General features: G+C 41.3%; 1 protein-coding gene across 5 annotated transcripts in view; it reads left to right on the plus strand.

Moving 5' to 3' along the window:
• The window catches only part of LOC311242258 (uncharacterized protein), a 56,755-nt gene extending 39,729 nt beyond the window's left edge, over window positions 1–17,026 (plus strand). For 2 of the 5 annotated variants that reach the window (XM_084338457.1, XM_084338456.1), the window contains exons 9-13: window positions 5,012–5,128; window positions 10,913–10,960; window positions 13,466–13,627; window positions 15,510–15,665; window positions 16,485–17,026. In XM_084338457.1, the coding sequence (XP_084194583.1) occupies window positions 5,012–5,128; window positions 10,913–10,960; window positions 13,466–13,627; window positions 15,510–15,665; window positions 16,485–16,738 (737 nt within the window). In that variant the 3' untranslated portion in view covers window positions 16,739–17,026. Of the gene's footprint in view, window positions 1–5,011; window positions 5,129–10,912; window positions 10,961–13,465; window positions 13,628–15,503; window positions 15,666–16,484 lie in introns of all 5 variants that reach the window. The other 3 variants (XM_084338459.1, XM_084338460.1, XM_084338458.1) reach the window with 3 other exon arrangements.
• Window positions 17,027–17,474: the final 448 nt, after the last annotated feature.

The following is a 17,474-nucleotide window of genomic DNA, read 5'->3' on the forward strand; positions in this document are numbered from 1 at the left end:
GGGCACTGTAGGGAACGTCAGGCTCTAAAACCCCCCCACTTCCAGTGATGAAGCTAAGCTATGCTAACGGAGCGACTGTTCCCTAAGCTAAATGCACGCACAGAGACAAAAAAGGTATGTATCTTCTTGTCTAACTCCAGGGAAGATGTTAAATAAGCTAATTTCCCAAAATGTTGGAGTTTTCCTTTAAGGCTGAAAAAACAAAGCATTTTTCTGATATCATTTTAAACAACTGCCACAAGCCTCGTGTTCTTTTTAAAACGATTAATTATATTCTTGATGTCCACCAGCCTGTTTGTCTTGAAGCTTCCACTGAAACATGTGAGCTTTTTATTAAATTTTTTATTGACAAAGTTGCCAACATTAGAGCTAGCACGTCCACCCCTACTTGTGACCATTCGACTACTACTGCCACCTGCCCTGCCACCTTTAGCCAGTTTGTCCCTTGCTCAGCTAGAGGACATTATGACCCATATGAAGCCCTCAGGCTCCCCCCTAGACGTCCTCCCCCCTCACCTTATCAAAGAGGTCAGCAGGGTCATAGGACCAAATGTCCTAACAATTATGTACAACAGCCTTACAGGTGATATACCTGTACATTTTAAACATGCTGTGGTGCAACCGCTTATTAAAAAGCCTAGCCTGGACGCCTCTGTCCTCTCTAATTTTAGGCCTATCTCCAAGCTCCCGTTTTTATCCAAAATTTTGGAAAAAATTGTACTTGTCCAACTAATGTCTTTCCTTGACACACATGGCATTCTGGAGGTCTTCCAATCTGGTTTTAGAGCACTGCACAGTACAGAGACTGCACTTTTAAGAGTTTTTAATGATATCCTTCTCGCCACTCCCTTATTCTCGTACTTTTAGATCTCACTGCTGCCTTCGACACAGTGGATCACAATATTCTGCTCTCCCGTTTGGAGCACTGGGTTGGCATTAAAGGCCAAGCCCTGGGCCCTCATTCATCAACATGACGTAGAAAATGTTTTATTTCCATACTTAAGCACAGAATTTAGAATCTGTGCACGCACAAAAAAAACAGGATTTATCACACGTGCGTACACAGGTTCTACGCACACCTGTCTTGATAAATATGACTTTGATCCTACGTTTGAGCTTGTGCACTGTTTTAAGTATTTGCATACCAGAACCGCCCCGATTAACCATATACGGTAATGGAATACCCCCATGAAATGTGGAAAAATGGACTAAGCCGAGGGAAGCGTGTTATGTGACAGGCTGACAGACGTGTACACGTACGGTGATGTCGGATATGATATCTATTAACCATTGCTGCCTGGGCAGCGCAAACACTAATAAAGACTGTGCTGGAATATGACTGCCTTTTCCCGTTTTGTTTGATTAATACCCAGGGATTAAAGTTCTCCTCAATTTTATTCCAAATCGCGACGGATTTTCCGTCAATTTTCTACCTGCTGCATATGATTTCTAGAGGCATACAATCTATTTTGATGTCAGTATTGGGTAGCCTATATAAACAATAATACGAGAGCATATACAAGAACAATGAATCTATGTATGATGTAGCCTGCCTTTCAATACATGAACTTGAATTCCATCATGTTTGTGTGCGGGACTCACAAGGCTGTTGTCACAATGGGTGGTACCGGTACAGTAATAACAGTCTACACAATATCACGATGGACCATGCCATGTAGCCTATGTTCTATTATGACATGATCTGTGACGACAAATGTTCTAGAATGTTTGATTAAGATATCATACTCTGACAGCATGCCTATGATCAACGAAAACGCGAACTTGAATCCCATCATCATATTTACATAGTCTGTCCACTATCTGGTGTCATTGCAATGCGTTTTTTATTCTTTCTTATACAGTAAAAAGGGGGAAGAACACTATATCGTGGGTGTTCATATGACTTGTATTCTGCTTACAGCTTCGAAATTCCACTTGTTTCGTTTAACGTAAAGCCTTTTAAATATAATCAAAATGTTCCCGTGTTTCTGCGGTCTGTGCGCAAAATAATAACGAGTTGAGCTACGCGGAGCGCAGTCAGTCAGTACACCCTGTATATTCCGATAACGCTATGTAAACCATGCTGCATTCATTCTGAGAGAAAGATCTATTATTCCAAATGCTATTTATAGGGTTTTGACCATAATTACACTACTGTTGCTATTTCACAATGAACTATAATGAATTACGGTTCATACAGAACATGCCAGTGTTGAAACTAATGCACAGAAGCTCATTTCCTTGTTGTAATAATATATTCTACCAACGGGCGCCAGGTACGCATGGTCCGAGCTGTGCGTAAATATAAGCACGAAGTCAAGTTCAAGTTGAAATTGATGAATCCCACACTCTGCTTAGAAATGGTCGTACGCACAGCTTAAGCACATATCTGTGCGTAAATCACGTTGATGAATGAGGGCCCTGGAGTTTTTTAGATCATATTTGTCTGAGAGAAGTTTTTGTGTTAGCCTGGGCGACGCTGTATCCTCCACAGCACCTCTCCCCTGCGGGGTTCCCCAAGGCTCAATTCTCGGGCCAATTTTATTTGTGTTGTACCTGCTCCCCTTAGGGCCTATACTCCGAAAGCATGGCGTCTCCTTTCACTGCTACGCAGATGACAGCCAGATTTACATGCCATTAAAAAGAAACACTATCAACCGGGTAAAACCACTATTAGCATGCCTTGATGATGTTAAGGCATGGCTGGCATCAAACTGTCTTTGTCTCAATGACAGTAAAACAGAGGTCATGGTGTTTGGTCCCAGCAATGGTCATGTGCCTCCTCCTGGTGATTTGGGCCCTCTTGGGCTTTTTGTGAAGCCAACAGTCACCAACCTGGGGGTGAAATTCGATTGTGACCTAAAGCTGGACAAGCAGATCAATACTGTGGTGGGGAAGGAGCTTTTTCCAGCTTAGGAGGCTGTCCAAGGTCAAACCTTTTTTATCCCGTTCCGTTTTTGAAACGGTTATCCATGCTTTTATGACCTCTCGCCTTGATTATTGTAATGCCCTGTACGTGGGCGTCAGTCAGGCCTCCCTCTCTCGTTTGCAGTTGGTGCAAAACGCCGCTGCCCGTCTGCTGACGGGAACGCGAAAGAGGGAGCACATTTCCCCGGTTCTGGCTGCCCTCCACTGGCTTCCTGTGCGTTTTAGGATTGATTTTAAGGTTTTACTGATAAGAATATATTTTTTAAATTTTTTATTTTTTATTTTTTAATTTTTAATTTTTTAATTTTAATTTTTTTTGTCAGGCCACTGAACTTAGAAGCAGGCCAGGACAGTGTTTCTAGTTGTATTCTAAAATTCTATTCTATTGTATTCTAAAATGTGACTATATGGTTTTATATTAACTTAATAAATAAACAAAAACGAAAAATCTACTTATTTCAACGAACATTTCAAATTAAATAACAGATTATGCACATAAAACGCTGAAAACAACCGAAGCAACAATAGTATTTTAATGAGGCTATTATTATTATCATTATTATTTTGCAACAAGTTAGCCCTCTCATAAATAGCACATATAAATGAATAACTAACTTGAACTAACTTAATAGGATTGAAGTGATACATGACAAAAAAAAAAAAAAAAAAGCCAGACGATGTGCATTGGGCCGCGGCTCTCTGACGCCTTATTTTCTGGGCCCCGGCCTGAAAAGTTTGGGAACCCCTGATCTAGTCGATTCATTATAGTATCACTCACCCTCGCGCTGCTGCCGTCAGTTCAACATAATGACGCGTTCCTTATCGGCTTCAATCTCAGCATCCAAATCATCCATCAGACTTATAGCTGTTCTATTTCACGGTCAGGTTCCAACAAACTGTCTTCTTTAACTCCCAGCAGTACATCCAATAAAGTGATCAAGTGATCAACATCCGGAGTTTCCACGTCAATTTCAATGTCCATCTTATTCAAAACTCGTGTAGTAACACAGAAGAGCCCTTCGGAGCTAAACCAATCAGAGAGGGTCTTCGCTGTACGCGGGCTAGCCAATCAGAGAGCGTCTTCGCAAACTGTGGCTATGAAAAAAAATCACGCATTCCTGCCTGCTTGCCTGAACTTATATGCGCAAATAGAAACATGTATACCGACCTGGCCTGCTTCGGAGTTCAGTGGCCTGACTGCGGGCACAAACAAACAAATTTAAAAATAAAAAAAAGCATTTGCCAGGGCAGCCAGGCCATGCCAGTCTGCCAGGCCACCGGGAAAACTCCCGCTGCTCCCGATGGCCAGTCCGCTAGTGATTGTCTGTCTACATTTATTTAGACTATCATTATTTAAATATTGAGTGCAACACAGTAATTATTGTGAAACTGTGGTGTATTAACATAATTCGTGAGTTGGAACTGGGTTGGGGGATCTGCACTGACAATTTAGCGTGTGGTACCTTCAGACCTTCTCGACTCTAACGTTACCGGAGTTGAATCGAGTTGATAACATGCAGTGGAAAAGCGGCAATAGTCCCGGTTGGAGTTAGTAAACACAGTTGTATGTTAGCCTTCTTGGATGTTGAATAAACACCTATTGTCTTTCAACACCCCGCCTCTCAGACTCCCATTGTCTCATCTGCTAGCTAGTAGCTAGTAGCTATGGTAACATTTCATTGGCTGTATTAGAGCTGGCGGGCTACCATAGTTAAACATGCGTTGTGTTGTACAAACCGTGCTAACGTTATGGCAAGATGTGTGTAGGCCTATGTAATGTTAATGGCTATGTTTTTAAAGTCGTAATGAAGATTGATTTATATTGCGCTTGCCATTTCCACAAACTGACTACAAGCACCTGCTGCTGCAGCCAGCAGCCAGCGCGTCACCATCTCTCGCCTCTGTGCCAAATGACGTTTTTTTTTCTTTTTTTGCGCATCCCCTGAACCGAACAATACACACACGCCCCGAACTGTGGAGGTTGTGCCGAACGGTGTAGATTATAGATTCATTACACACAAAGTCAAATATTTCAAGCCTTTATTTGTTTTAATTTTGATGACTATGGCTTACAATCACAAAGCAGGCGCTGACATGAAACCCACAGCGCAGGAGGAAGAGAGGCAGACCGAAAGCCACCTGGAGAAGAACCACAGAACAGGAGATGAAGAAAGAAGGGCTGTCCTGGCAACATCTGGAGGTATCTGGAGCCATTTCTAAATTGTCTCGTTTAAACCAAGTAAAGCATGAACATTTGCATGGTGTGCCTTTCTGTGCTTATTCATCCACAATCTATAGCTCTACATGAAAATATTCGCAATTACCGGTAATGGTAAAAAGAAATCGCAGAATTTTATTTCAACCAAAAATGCTTAAAGGGGAACTATTTTACTATTTCTTTCACTATTTGGGCACTTTTACACAATTCCTGTGAGTTTATGGAACACCTCTGTAATTTTAAATTTTTTTTAATTCATTGTTTTGTATTTCTAATCAAGTCCTCAAAAACAGCATTTTTCTACCTCAAGATCTTAAGCCGTGTCTCTCTGACTGTGTGGAGTAGGTACGAGTCTCAGCACATGGGGCCACATCATCATCATGGTGTCTCTCTCTGTGTGGAGTGGGTACGAGTCTCAGCACATGGGGCCACATCATCATGGTGTCTCTCTCTCTGTGTGGAGTGGGTACGAGTCTCAGCACATGGGGCCACATCATCATCATGGTGTCTCTCTCTGTGTGGAGTGGGTACGAGTCTCAGCACATGGGGCCACATCATCATCATGGTGTCTCTCTCTCTGTGTGGAGTGGGTACGAGTCTCAGCACATGGGGCCACATCATCATCATGGTGTCTCTCTCTCTGTGTGGAGTGGGTACGAGTCTCAGCACATGGGGCCACATCATCATGGTGTCTCTCTGACTGTGTGGAGTGGGTACGAGTCTCAGCACATGGGGCCACATCATCATGGTGTCTCTCTCTCTGTGTGGAGTGGGTACGAGTCTCAGCACATGGGGCCACATCATCATCATGGTGTCTCTCTCTGTGTGGAGTGGGTACGAGTCTCAGCACATGGGGCCACATCATCATCATGGTGTCTCTCTGACTGTGTGGAGTGGGTACGAGTCTCAGCACATGGGGCCACATCATCATCATGGTGTCTCTCTCTGTGTGGAGTGGGTACGAGTCTCAGCACATGGGGCCACATCATCATCATGGTGTCTCTCTGACTGTGTGGAGTGGGTACGAGTCTCAACACATGGGGCCACATCATCATCATGGTGTCTCTCTGACATCACAGATCAGCACATGTTCAGATGACTCAGTTCAGTGAAGGTGAATATTGTGAGAGGAGAATTGGAAGAATGCGCCAATATGAGAATTAGAGACATATATCCTATTAATATAAGTCCACATAGCTAGGAAACAATGCTAAACACTGAAAAAGGCCATTTATAAGATAGATTGTGCAAGAATGGAACGCTTTTCAATGTTCATGCGGCAGAATTGTTACAATAGCCGATGATCCATTTTCCCAATGATGAATCCCTGTACGGGTGGACCTCGCGGGCGCTCCAGAGTGACGTCAGACTGCACCTCCCAGGGGTCTCAAACTCAATTTACCTGGGGGCCGCTGGAGGTAAAGTCTGGGTGAGGCTGGGCCACATCAAATATTCCACAAAAAAAGGGTTTCAAGTATTCAAAAAAAAAGTACAACTGATCCAATCTTCTCAATCTTTAGCAATAACATTTCAGAACATGAACAGTTCTTCAGAACATAAACGGTTCTTTCTTCAGGCTTCTCAGTGGTGTCAGTGGACTCATCCACAGCTATGGAAATGCACTGTGCATTTTTTTTTATTCTATCACAAAGCTGTTTATAAAAAAAATAGGTAAAAAACATATTATGCGTTTTCATCAATAAATAAATGCCCCACATTTTTTAATAGATTGGGGGCCCACAAATTGATTCTTTCATGGGGCCCAGAATCTCCAGCTACGCCCCTGGCTGGGACTCAGGAATCCTGAGTCCGGATGAACGCATATTTTCCCTTTGAATTGCAGTCGACTTTTCTTTTACTGACCATCTTTGAAAATGCCATATTTTTCTGCTGGCTGCCTGCTGGCGAAAATAGGCTAATAGCTACATTTATCTCACAGAGATAAAACTGGGAGCGAGTTTACTATAGATGCCAACTCTGCTCTGACTTGAACTGAAAGAGAGACCCGCCCTACTCCCCTACTCTGCCTCTGATTCGCAGACTGTGGGTGAGGGGGAAAAACGCTGACGGGACACGTATGTGTCGTAAACATGGCTTGGATTCAAAACCAAATTCACAGAAATACTCAACAACATGGCCCCCCTAAGAACCACCAGGGTTAAAAATCGCGCTGAGCCGTGGATGCACACTGAAATACTGGCCGCTATGAAAACCAGAGACAAAAAATGCTATGAACTTCATAAAAGTCAGACAAAGCTTTCCAAAAGCTCAAACAGTGAACTCCAAGCCCACGTGGTTGAACTAAAAATTCAAAGAAACAGACTAAGAAATGACGTAAACACCATGATCAGAACCGCAAAAAGAAATTTCATCAACAACAAAACTGAGGAAAACAAAAACAAACCCCGCGAACTTTGGAAATTACTCAATAATCAACTAGGCTGCAGTAAAAAACTTATACATAAGACGGACAACACGCTCATCACAGACAAGCTGGATGTAGCCAATTACTTAAACATCTTTTTCACAAACATAGCCACAACACTGGTAAACAAACTACCCTCCCACTCAGGGCATTATGGGGTAGAACACATAGTAGCATACTACAAAAACCTAGGGGTCCACAAAGACGACTTCATACTTGAAATGGTAACAACCGATGAGGTACTCAAAAAATTTAGCGCCCTCCAACCTAACAAGGCCACTGGCCATGACAACATCCCCTCCAAATTCCATTATGTGAAATGTTTGTTTGTCTGTTTATGTACGTTTCCAATGCAGTTTTCACGGTGCTATAAGATGACGTCACGGATGGACAACTAAATAAAGATCGTCTTATGCATCAGTCGAGACTCTGTCGTTTGGAAACGTACATAAACAGACAAACAAACATTTCACATAACGGTTTCCAGCACAGTACAAACACTAAACTAAATAACATTGGTATCAAAACTACAAGGATTACATTCTTAGTTACACAAGACATAAAATCATTCATTCACAAATTACATTATACAAAGTTACAACCATAATCAAATAAACAACAAAGCATACCTTGTTGCGCTCTCCAAGGAATGTAAACGAAAAGGTCCTTTCGTCCGTTTAAACACACGATCAATACATGATACAAAAGGATAAAAGTCGCGACGCACAGGAATACAAAGGTGAAACGAAGACGCACCAAACGTTCCTGCTGCCGACCGACTACATCACTTCCCAGGTGCTTCCAGCTGTCCTGATTAACGGTGCGCCAATAGGGACAGATTTATATAGGCATACGGGTATCGAACTCGGGTAAAATCCCACACGTCATTTCAAGGCGTACATACATTTACTGAATATTATTTAGTAAACAGCAAAGGATATTGTCTAGACATATTTAATCTAAGTGGTCCGTTACAACTACTACTACTATTACTACTACTACTAGCATTACTACTACTATTACTGCTACTATTACTACTATTACTACATTACTACGACTACTACTACTGCCATTACTACTAGTAATATTACTACTACTACTACTACTACTACTACTACTACTACTACTACTACTACTACTACTACTACTACTACTGCTACTATTATTATTATTACTACTACATTTACTACTACTACTACTACTGCTACTACTAGTACTATTACCCTCTTGGAGCTAAGAGTGGCATGCGGCCCCCCCACCCCCCTCCCCCCACCCCCCCTCCTACGTGTATGGCCCAGCGCCTCACGTTGGTGATGGCAGCTAACTCGTATGCGTGCTGGAGGGGTAAGCCAAGGCTGTCTCGTCAACCCCCCCCCCCCCCTACCCCCCCACCCCGGGTGCTCCGCGCCAAACATGGGGCAGCGGTAATACGCATACGTCTGTCTCAAAGAGTCCTGCATGTATAACAAATGTTGGTGAATTTATGACTGTGTGCCATTATTACTATCAATGTAATAATTGTGGAATATTACTATAATGAGCTGTATGTGTATGAACCAATAATCCTTTGTGAAGCACTTTGGTTGACAAGTGTCATGTTTAAATGTGCTATATAAATAAATTTGATTGATTTGATTGATTGATTGATTACGACTACTACTACTATTACTACTACTACTACTACTGCTACTACTATTATTATTATTATTATTATTATTACTACTACATTTACTACTACTACTGCTACTACTAGTACTATTACGACTACTGCTATTATTACTACTACATGATATGCATGATGCATGATACATATTCATTCTTAGCCTACAATAATTAATCTGGAGTAGAAATGTATGAATTTAGAGGTTTAATCTTGAGTAGAGATGTGTGCATTTAGATGTTTAATCTGGAGTAGAGATGTATGAATTTAGAGGTTTAATCTTGAGTAGAGATGTATGAATTTAGAGGTTTAATCTGGAGTAGAGATGTATGAATTTAGAGGTTTAATCTGGAGTAGAGATGTGTGCATTTATAGGTTTAATCTGGAGTAGAGATGTATGAATTTAGATGTTTAATCCTTAGTAGAGATGTATGAATTTAGATGTTTAAAATTAAGCATTACATCACACGCAGGAGTGGTTTGTGACCAATAAACCATGCCTAGGGGTGGTCGTTACGACCTGTAGTTTGAGAACCGCTGCTTTAAGAGAATGTATAATGACTTATGATCATAGGTTTCGTTCTCGCCACCTACAGTCGGTTGTTGAATTTTGTACTAAATTACATCAACAAATATTTTCTCATATGGGGGTCCCTAACCTATTGCATGTCTTTTTTCGGGCTCCTTGAGACAAAGAAAATTAAGAACCCCTGGATTAAAGAACCATACCAGACCCAGTGTGATTTATAGACTGATCATTACTGTAGATTGTCCCCGTCTTTAACCAATTTTGTGTTCATGTATTTTTGGGGTGTTTTTTACTGATCTCCACTTACCATACAAACCTGCACCAATGGTTCACTTCACACCACATTGGTGTTGAAAAAGGGTCGTCTGCCTCCATGACACCTGAAAGTTGCTAGGTGTCGATGATTCACCCTGAATACCACCACGCCTTTTTATTTTCACTAACGCTACTACAAGCCCCAAACTAAAAGGGCTTGCTCGCCACTGTGTGCTATATCAAATGGTGGGATGGACCCCTCTATACGTACGGAGCAAATCACATGTATGTTTTTTTATATATAAGGTCGTCCTAGGGAAGCTTCCCCGTTATCTTTCTAGTCTCATTAGCTTAGCCTCTAGCAGCGACCATACCAGGTCCACAAGATGGCTACTTTTAAAAACTCCCAGAATACTCCCTGAACTAGGAAAGACTGCTTTTTCTCACTTCGCACCTTGGGCATGAATGGGCTACAATACAAGAATATTATCCACTTGGATACCCTGGTCTCTAATGTAGCTGCTTTCTGTAGTGGGGTCCCCACTGCAAAATTACTGTTATTACCCTCAGTCATACACTTTTACTATCATGTGAGCTACTCTTGTGTTTTATGTGATGTATTGCATTTTGTATACATGCACTTTTATTGCCGTTATCTTGGCCAGGTCTTCCTTGTAAAAGAGATCTCGTATCTCAATGGGACTTCCTTGTTAAATAAAGGTCATATTAAATGTTTAAGACGGTGACAATCTGGTAATGTCGAAGTAAAAATAACACTGGTGGGTTCATTTTCAAGGCCTCATTTTCAAGGCCTCGAATCGGGTCTTAACATATTTTCTTTTGTGCTTCCAAATAGTCTTAGTGGTTATATATTGATGTCTTCCACTTGTCTTGCAGCCATCCGTCAGGCCATCTCCAAGTCCCTGGTCGCATACTACCAGAAGTGTAAGTATTAATGATTTGATTCTGTAAATCTAATGTCTTTGGGATCGGTCCACTTGAAGTGCTATGCAGTGTAGAATCCTTCCCAACAAATGACCTGAGTTGGAGACTGGTGCTATTCAGAGAATCTGTGAGTGTTAGTAATTCCTTCCACCAAGTGTCTATTGGCACTTTTACACTGACGCTACCTTCACATGGTCCTTGTTGCACTTTTATCAAATACGGCTATAAAAAGTCTTAGTATTGTGCTCGCCATTCTGCACATCCAACTCTTAAACTGTTATTTAGTAATTAAGCATTACATCACGCGCAGGAGTGGTTTGTGAACAATAAACCATGCCTAGGGGTGGTCGTTAGGCCCAAGGCGCAGCCGAGCGTCGTTAGACCCCCCTAGGCATGGTTTATTGGTCACAAATCACGACTGCACGTGGTGTAAAGCTTTTATACAACTGCCAGATTCATCCAACCTTATTTCTATACAATAAACACACATTAATCGAAGATTTATTGAAAAAACCATCCGCCAGAAAAAGTAGTTCCCACAACTCCATGTGGAAGCAGCTTGAAGTGCATCCAACCAAACTAACACATCCAACTGTGTATTATTGGAATGATTGAGAGAAGTTGCCTCATGTGGAAGCAGCTTGAAGTGCATCCAACCAACTAACACATCCAACTGTGTATTATTGGAATGATTGATTGAAAATGTTATTACCAGATGCAGAATGGGTACAATACAGTACGGCTCAATACACACAATTGTTAAGGGGATGCAGACCAGAGAAAGACTTTATGACATACCAGATTTACAATTATGGTTTATTCACATTGATGGTAACATTCCCGGTTATAGTGCAGTTTGTGAAAAGAGCATCTGGGTAGTTATTTGGCCTCTTAGCTGGGACAGAAATCTCAGAACCTTCTGCAATGCGCTTTTGCAGATGAGCCTGCGAGAACACTGCTATAATTTCGCCTGTTCTCAAAATTTGGGGTCCAATATGATTGCAGGGAAGACTCACATCTATGGCCAGTGACAGACATAATCTCCCTCGATTGGAAGCCTGCATTAGTCAATTTTTGCACAACGGTGCTTCTCAAACAATGGTTTGTGTAAATTGTGGCGATGCCCGCGGCTTTGCAGATTCGGGGTAACATCGAGGCGAGGTAGTTGACTCCCATCGGGGCTTTGGTAAACCTTGCGGGGGGAAATAGTGTGTTAATAACATTCTACAATGGCATGCAAATCTCTTGATTCTGATAGGCTGAAATTAACTCACCAAGCATCCTTTCTAGCCTTTTTGGCCGGGTGAAGATAGAATGCAGTAGCTCCAGCTGGCAGCAGGGAAATATACTTCTCCAATGAAGCGACTGGACACAGTGGACCCGGCTGTTCATACATGAACCCACGTTGACTTTCCTTTGATTGATACACACAATTGTTAAGGGGGAGAGTATATACATTTGAGGGGGAAGAAACTGTACATTGGTACACTGTACCTTCTGGCGTTCATTTGCGTCATTGTGATTTTTCGTCTGCTCGTTGAAGGAGAGGGTGGCATATTTCTTCCCCTCGTCATCCGTGCTAATAAGGAACGAGTCGCGCTTGAGTAGCCTATAATAATAATAAACCATTTTATTTATAAGGCGCCTTTCACGACACTCAAGGTACAACAATTTAAAAACAGTTCATTTCCTATTACCTATTGCCCTCATTTGCTCTTCGTCCCATGTGAGTCTGCAGATCAAACCACACTTTATGTACCAGGGTAAAGGGCTCGTCCGGCGTCAGGTACCGTTGGATTTCATTGAAATCGGTGTCTGTCAGGGCTTTGTGGTGGGTTGTTTTATCGTGCCCTTTGATAGATAGAAAACGTATACAGTATAAAAACATACAATATAAAATCACACAAGAATAGCCTACATGCAATGCAATCCCCACAATAAAAGTATTACACAAACAATAAAAAAAAAAATGCTACAGTACCTTTGCGCCTTATATCCTTGACGACCCCGACGAATACATTGTTACTGGTTATAAAGTCATGGTCTCTCATTAAACACCATGAACGACTGATTGGGGGGTCGTTGATGTGCCTGTGTGAATGAGAAAACAATTGTTAAACGTTTTATAGGCCATCGTTGAGGTAGAAGGGTTAGGCTATATAATTTATAAATGCAAATAATTGTTAGGCATTTTACCTGTTCAGCGCTGCTCTTAATGCACTTAAACTGCTCAACCCGTATGGTTCTCCCTTGCCGTTCTTCACAGTTCCATAAAACTGTCTTAGTACCTGGTTGAACTCGCTCTTGTCAACAGTTTTTAAATCCATGTGAACGTTTTGCTCCGTGCACCACGTATTAAAACAATTGACGGCCCAATTAGTTTGACTGATTGTCATCTTCTCATTTCTGTTCTTTTCAAGGTGCACAAGTTTGTTTTCGTCAATGTCACCATGTCTTTTTCTTTCATCTGCCTCATTATTCTCCTGTGCATCCCATTCATCATAGGTCAGTCCAAGATCAACAAGTCCAACGTCAAGTTTGTTTTCGTCAATGTCACCATTCTCCTGTGCATCCCATTCATCATAGGTCAGTCCAAGATCAACAAGTCCAACGTCAAGTTTGTTTTCGTCAATGTCACCATTCTCCTGTGCATCCCATTCATCATAGGTCAGTCCACCAAATAGATCAAAATTTGCAATGAAATCGGACATTTTTACAAACTTGTGTTTACAAACAAACCTAGCGGGACATTTCGTGAAATTACTGTCATTTTTAAGGGGAGGGAGATTTTACAACGAATGCCATCTAACACCACACTTCCCACGTTGTGTGTGTGTGAATGTGAACGTGTACGTGTGTGCGTGTGTGTGTGTGTTTGTGGGCGCCAGCGTCGGACAGTGTGAGAGTGAACGCTGCAGTCGGTGGGAAGGAAGTAGAAATTTAAATCAATCAATTAATCTATCAATCAAACCGCGATTTTTCTTTTGTTCTAGATTGACTCAAGACCCATCAATTACATCATCCAACATTGTTTAAAATACTAACACATTCCCCTTGACAGAATCGCTTCATATTTAGTCGTTATGGTGCTTTCAACATAACCATTTGTTGTCCGCGATCTTGTTTTCTCCCGGAGTGAGCCGGGGAGGGGTATGTGATTCGGTTGTGGGCGGGTCCTGAGCCCAGGACCGTGGATTGTTGCCAATAAAGACGTGTGAATGGCCAATCAGAATCGAGAAATTTGCATGCCGTTGTATAATCCTTAGTAGAGATGTATGAATTTAGAGGTTTAATCTGGAGTAGAGATGTGTGAATTTAGATGTTTAATCCTTAGTAGAGATGTATGAATTTAGAGGTTTAATCTGGAGTAGAGATGTATGCATTAAGAGGTTTAATCTGGAGCAGAGATGTGTGCATTTAGAGGTTTAATCTGGAGTAGAGATGTGTGAATTTAGAGGTTTAATCTGGAGCAGAGATGTGTGAATTTAGAGGTTTAATCTGGAGTAGAGATGTGTGCATTTATAGGTTTAATCTGGAGTAGAGATGTATGAATTTAGATGTTTAATCCTTAGTAGAGATGTATGAATTTAGATGTTTAATCCTTAGTAGAGATGTATGAATTTAGAGGTTTAATCTGGAGTAGAGATGTGTGCATTAAGAGGTTTAATCTGGAGCAGAGATGTGTGCATTTAGAGGTTTAATCTGGAGTAGAGATGTGTGAATTTAGAGGTTTAATCTGGAGTAGAGATGTGTGCATTTAAAGGTTTAATCTGGTGTAGAGATGTGTGCATTTATAGGTTTAATCTGGAGCAGAGATGTGTGAATTTAGAGGTTTAATCTGGAGTAGAGATGTGTGAATTTAGAGGTTTAATCTGGAGCAGAGATGTGTGCATTTAGAGGTTTAATCTGGAGCAGAGATGTGTGCATTTAGAGGTTTAATCTGGAGTAGAGATGTGTGAATTTAGAGGTTTAATCTGGAGTAGAGATGTGTGCATTTAGATGTTTAATCCTTAGTAGAGATGTATGAATTTAGATGTTTAATCATGTATCATTGCAACAACGTGTCATCTTGCAGGTCCCATGTGTGCTACCTACTGAAGATGTTCGTAGCATCAGCACAAAATGTATCAGCACCAAATAGACATTCAGCACAACACATCTTCATGTAGTGTTGTTCTATTCAAATAGACTGACAGGAGTTTATCTCTACATTCAGAATTAGACCTCTATATTTTACCTTGAATACAGGCTAGAAACACTGACTGATTACTTTAACGCACTGTAGCTGCACACGTTTGCTTTAAGTTATTAATTTGTATGCAAACTAATGGTGGCTGCACAATAGATGGAACGACACGCTAAGACAATATCTATTTGACTGGTTGAATTTTCTATGTTACTACAAATTTAGCTATTGTAAATTAATACTATTTTTTTGTATTTTGAGTAACGTTTTAACATAGCCTACATTTACTATACTAGGCCAAACTACATGAGAATACAACAGTTGTGCAAAGTTACATTTACGTCTCACTTTATTCAGCCACAGCGTATGGTGCAGCGTCTGGTGCAGCGTCTGGTGGAGCGTCTGGTGCAGCGTCTGGTGCAGCGTCTGGTGGAGCGTCTGGTGCAGCGTCTGGTGCAGCGTCTGGTGGAGCGTCTGGTGCAGCATCTGGTGGACCATCTGATGCAGATATCATGGAAGGTATGTGAGGTATAGCCTACTGTAAAATGTGTGTCTTTAACAACCCTCTTCAGAATCATACAGTTATGAAGTGTTTTTCAAATTTGATTAGATTAGATTCAAATGTATTGTCAATATACAGCACAAAGTACAGTACAATGAAAATAAGTTTGACATCCAACCATCCAATTGCAATAGTAATATACAATGTACAGGTGATTAAACTGGGTATAAAATATATAAATGAGTACTACTGAGTAATAGTGCTAATATGTATGTACAGTGATACAGGTATAAAGACACTATGCGTAATTAGTAAGAGTAGGTAGGGATATGTACGGATATAGATACAGTCTCGACTCTACAGATATGTAAAAGATTATATGCAGGTATGTACAGACAGATGTGGATAGATATATGGTAAGAATAAATATATATACAGTATATATAGCATTATTGTACATCAGCAGAGAGAGACAGAAATAAGAAATGTAAAACAATCTATACTGTATGTGCTTGAAACAAGTAAAATAATCTGCCAGCTAATTTGGCAAGATTTCTTGAATAAGTAATAATATCTATGGTTGTCTCTCCTGATTGGATAAAATGGGAAGGAATACCAGGAAATGTATTTAGTGTTTACTGCAGAGTGGAGGGACTGGGAGACCCATGTTACTGACCACACACTCTATATCAGCGATGGCTGTCAGAATGTAGAGCTACTTAACACTTATTTTAACAAACAAATACCACTTACAGCAGCTTGAATGAAAGATGGCTGCAGCCTGATAGGTCATAGGTCATATCTGTCACCAACAGATGTGTTTTCATTCCTCTCAGGGAGCAACTTTGTGGATCAGCACCGGGTAGCCCTCATCCAGCGGGTGTCCGCGGTGGAGGTCATCTTGGACGTGCTCCTTGACGAGGGAGTTATTACCCAGGAAGACTACAGCAAGGTCAAGTCAAAGGGCATCAATCAGGAGAAGATGAGGGAGCTCTACGATGGTCCCCTGAACGCCTGCGGGAAGAAAGGGAAATACGTCTTCTACAAGATCCTGCTGAAGAACCACGCAATGCTCATGGAAGACCTTTAGCAAGACACTTAACTCCTAATTGCTCCCGATGAGCAAGTTGGCTCCTTGCATGGTCGCCTCTGTGAATGAGTGAGTGAACGGGTGAATGTGAGGAACAAAATTGTAAATCGCTTTCGATAAAAGCTGCTATATAAATGCACCATTTACCCCAAAATAGTTCATGGGAAATCTATTTCTATATTATTGTGATGATACATTTGAGGGCATTCACACAAAAACAGCTTGAAAACACGTTGATTCAGAATGTTTGTGTTTATTGCCATTTATAATAAATGCTGGTTGATCTTGGTTCTTTTTGGATGAAGTTGACAAGTTGTTCTAAAACCATCATGGTGGTAATAAACAGTATGAATCATCACTAGTAGTCAAGTAGTAGATTTACAAATCATGTTAGTCAGGGTGTTAGTGTTAGTCAGGGGTTAACCCAGTTCACCACACCATTCAATGTGATAGATATCTCTGAACCCTGGTTCAGTTCACCACACCATTCAATGTGATCGCTATCTCTGAACCCGGGCTCAGTTCACCACACCATTCAATGTGATCGCTATCTCTGAACCCTGGTTCAGTTCACCACACCATTCAATGTGATAGCTATCTCTGAACCCTGGTTCAGTTCACCACAGCATTCAATGTGATCGCTATCTCTGAACCCTGGTTCAGTTCACCACACCATTCAATGTGATCGCTATCTCTGAACCCTGGCTCAGTTCACCACACCATTCAATGTGATCGC

Source organism: Notolepis coatsorum, assembly GCF_963971535.1.
Source record: "Notolepis coatsorum genome assembly, contig: SUPER_15_unloc_1, whole genome shotgun sequence".
Lineage (NCBI taxonomy): Eukaryota > Metazoa > Chordata > Actinopteri > Aulopiformes > Paralepididae > Notolepis > Notolepis coatsorum.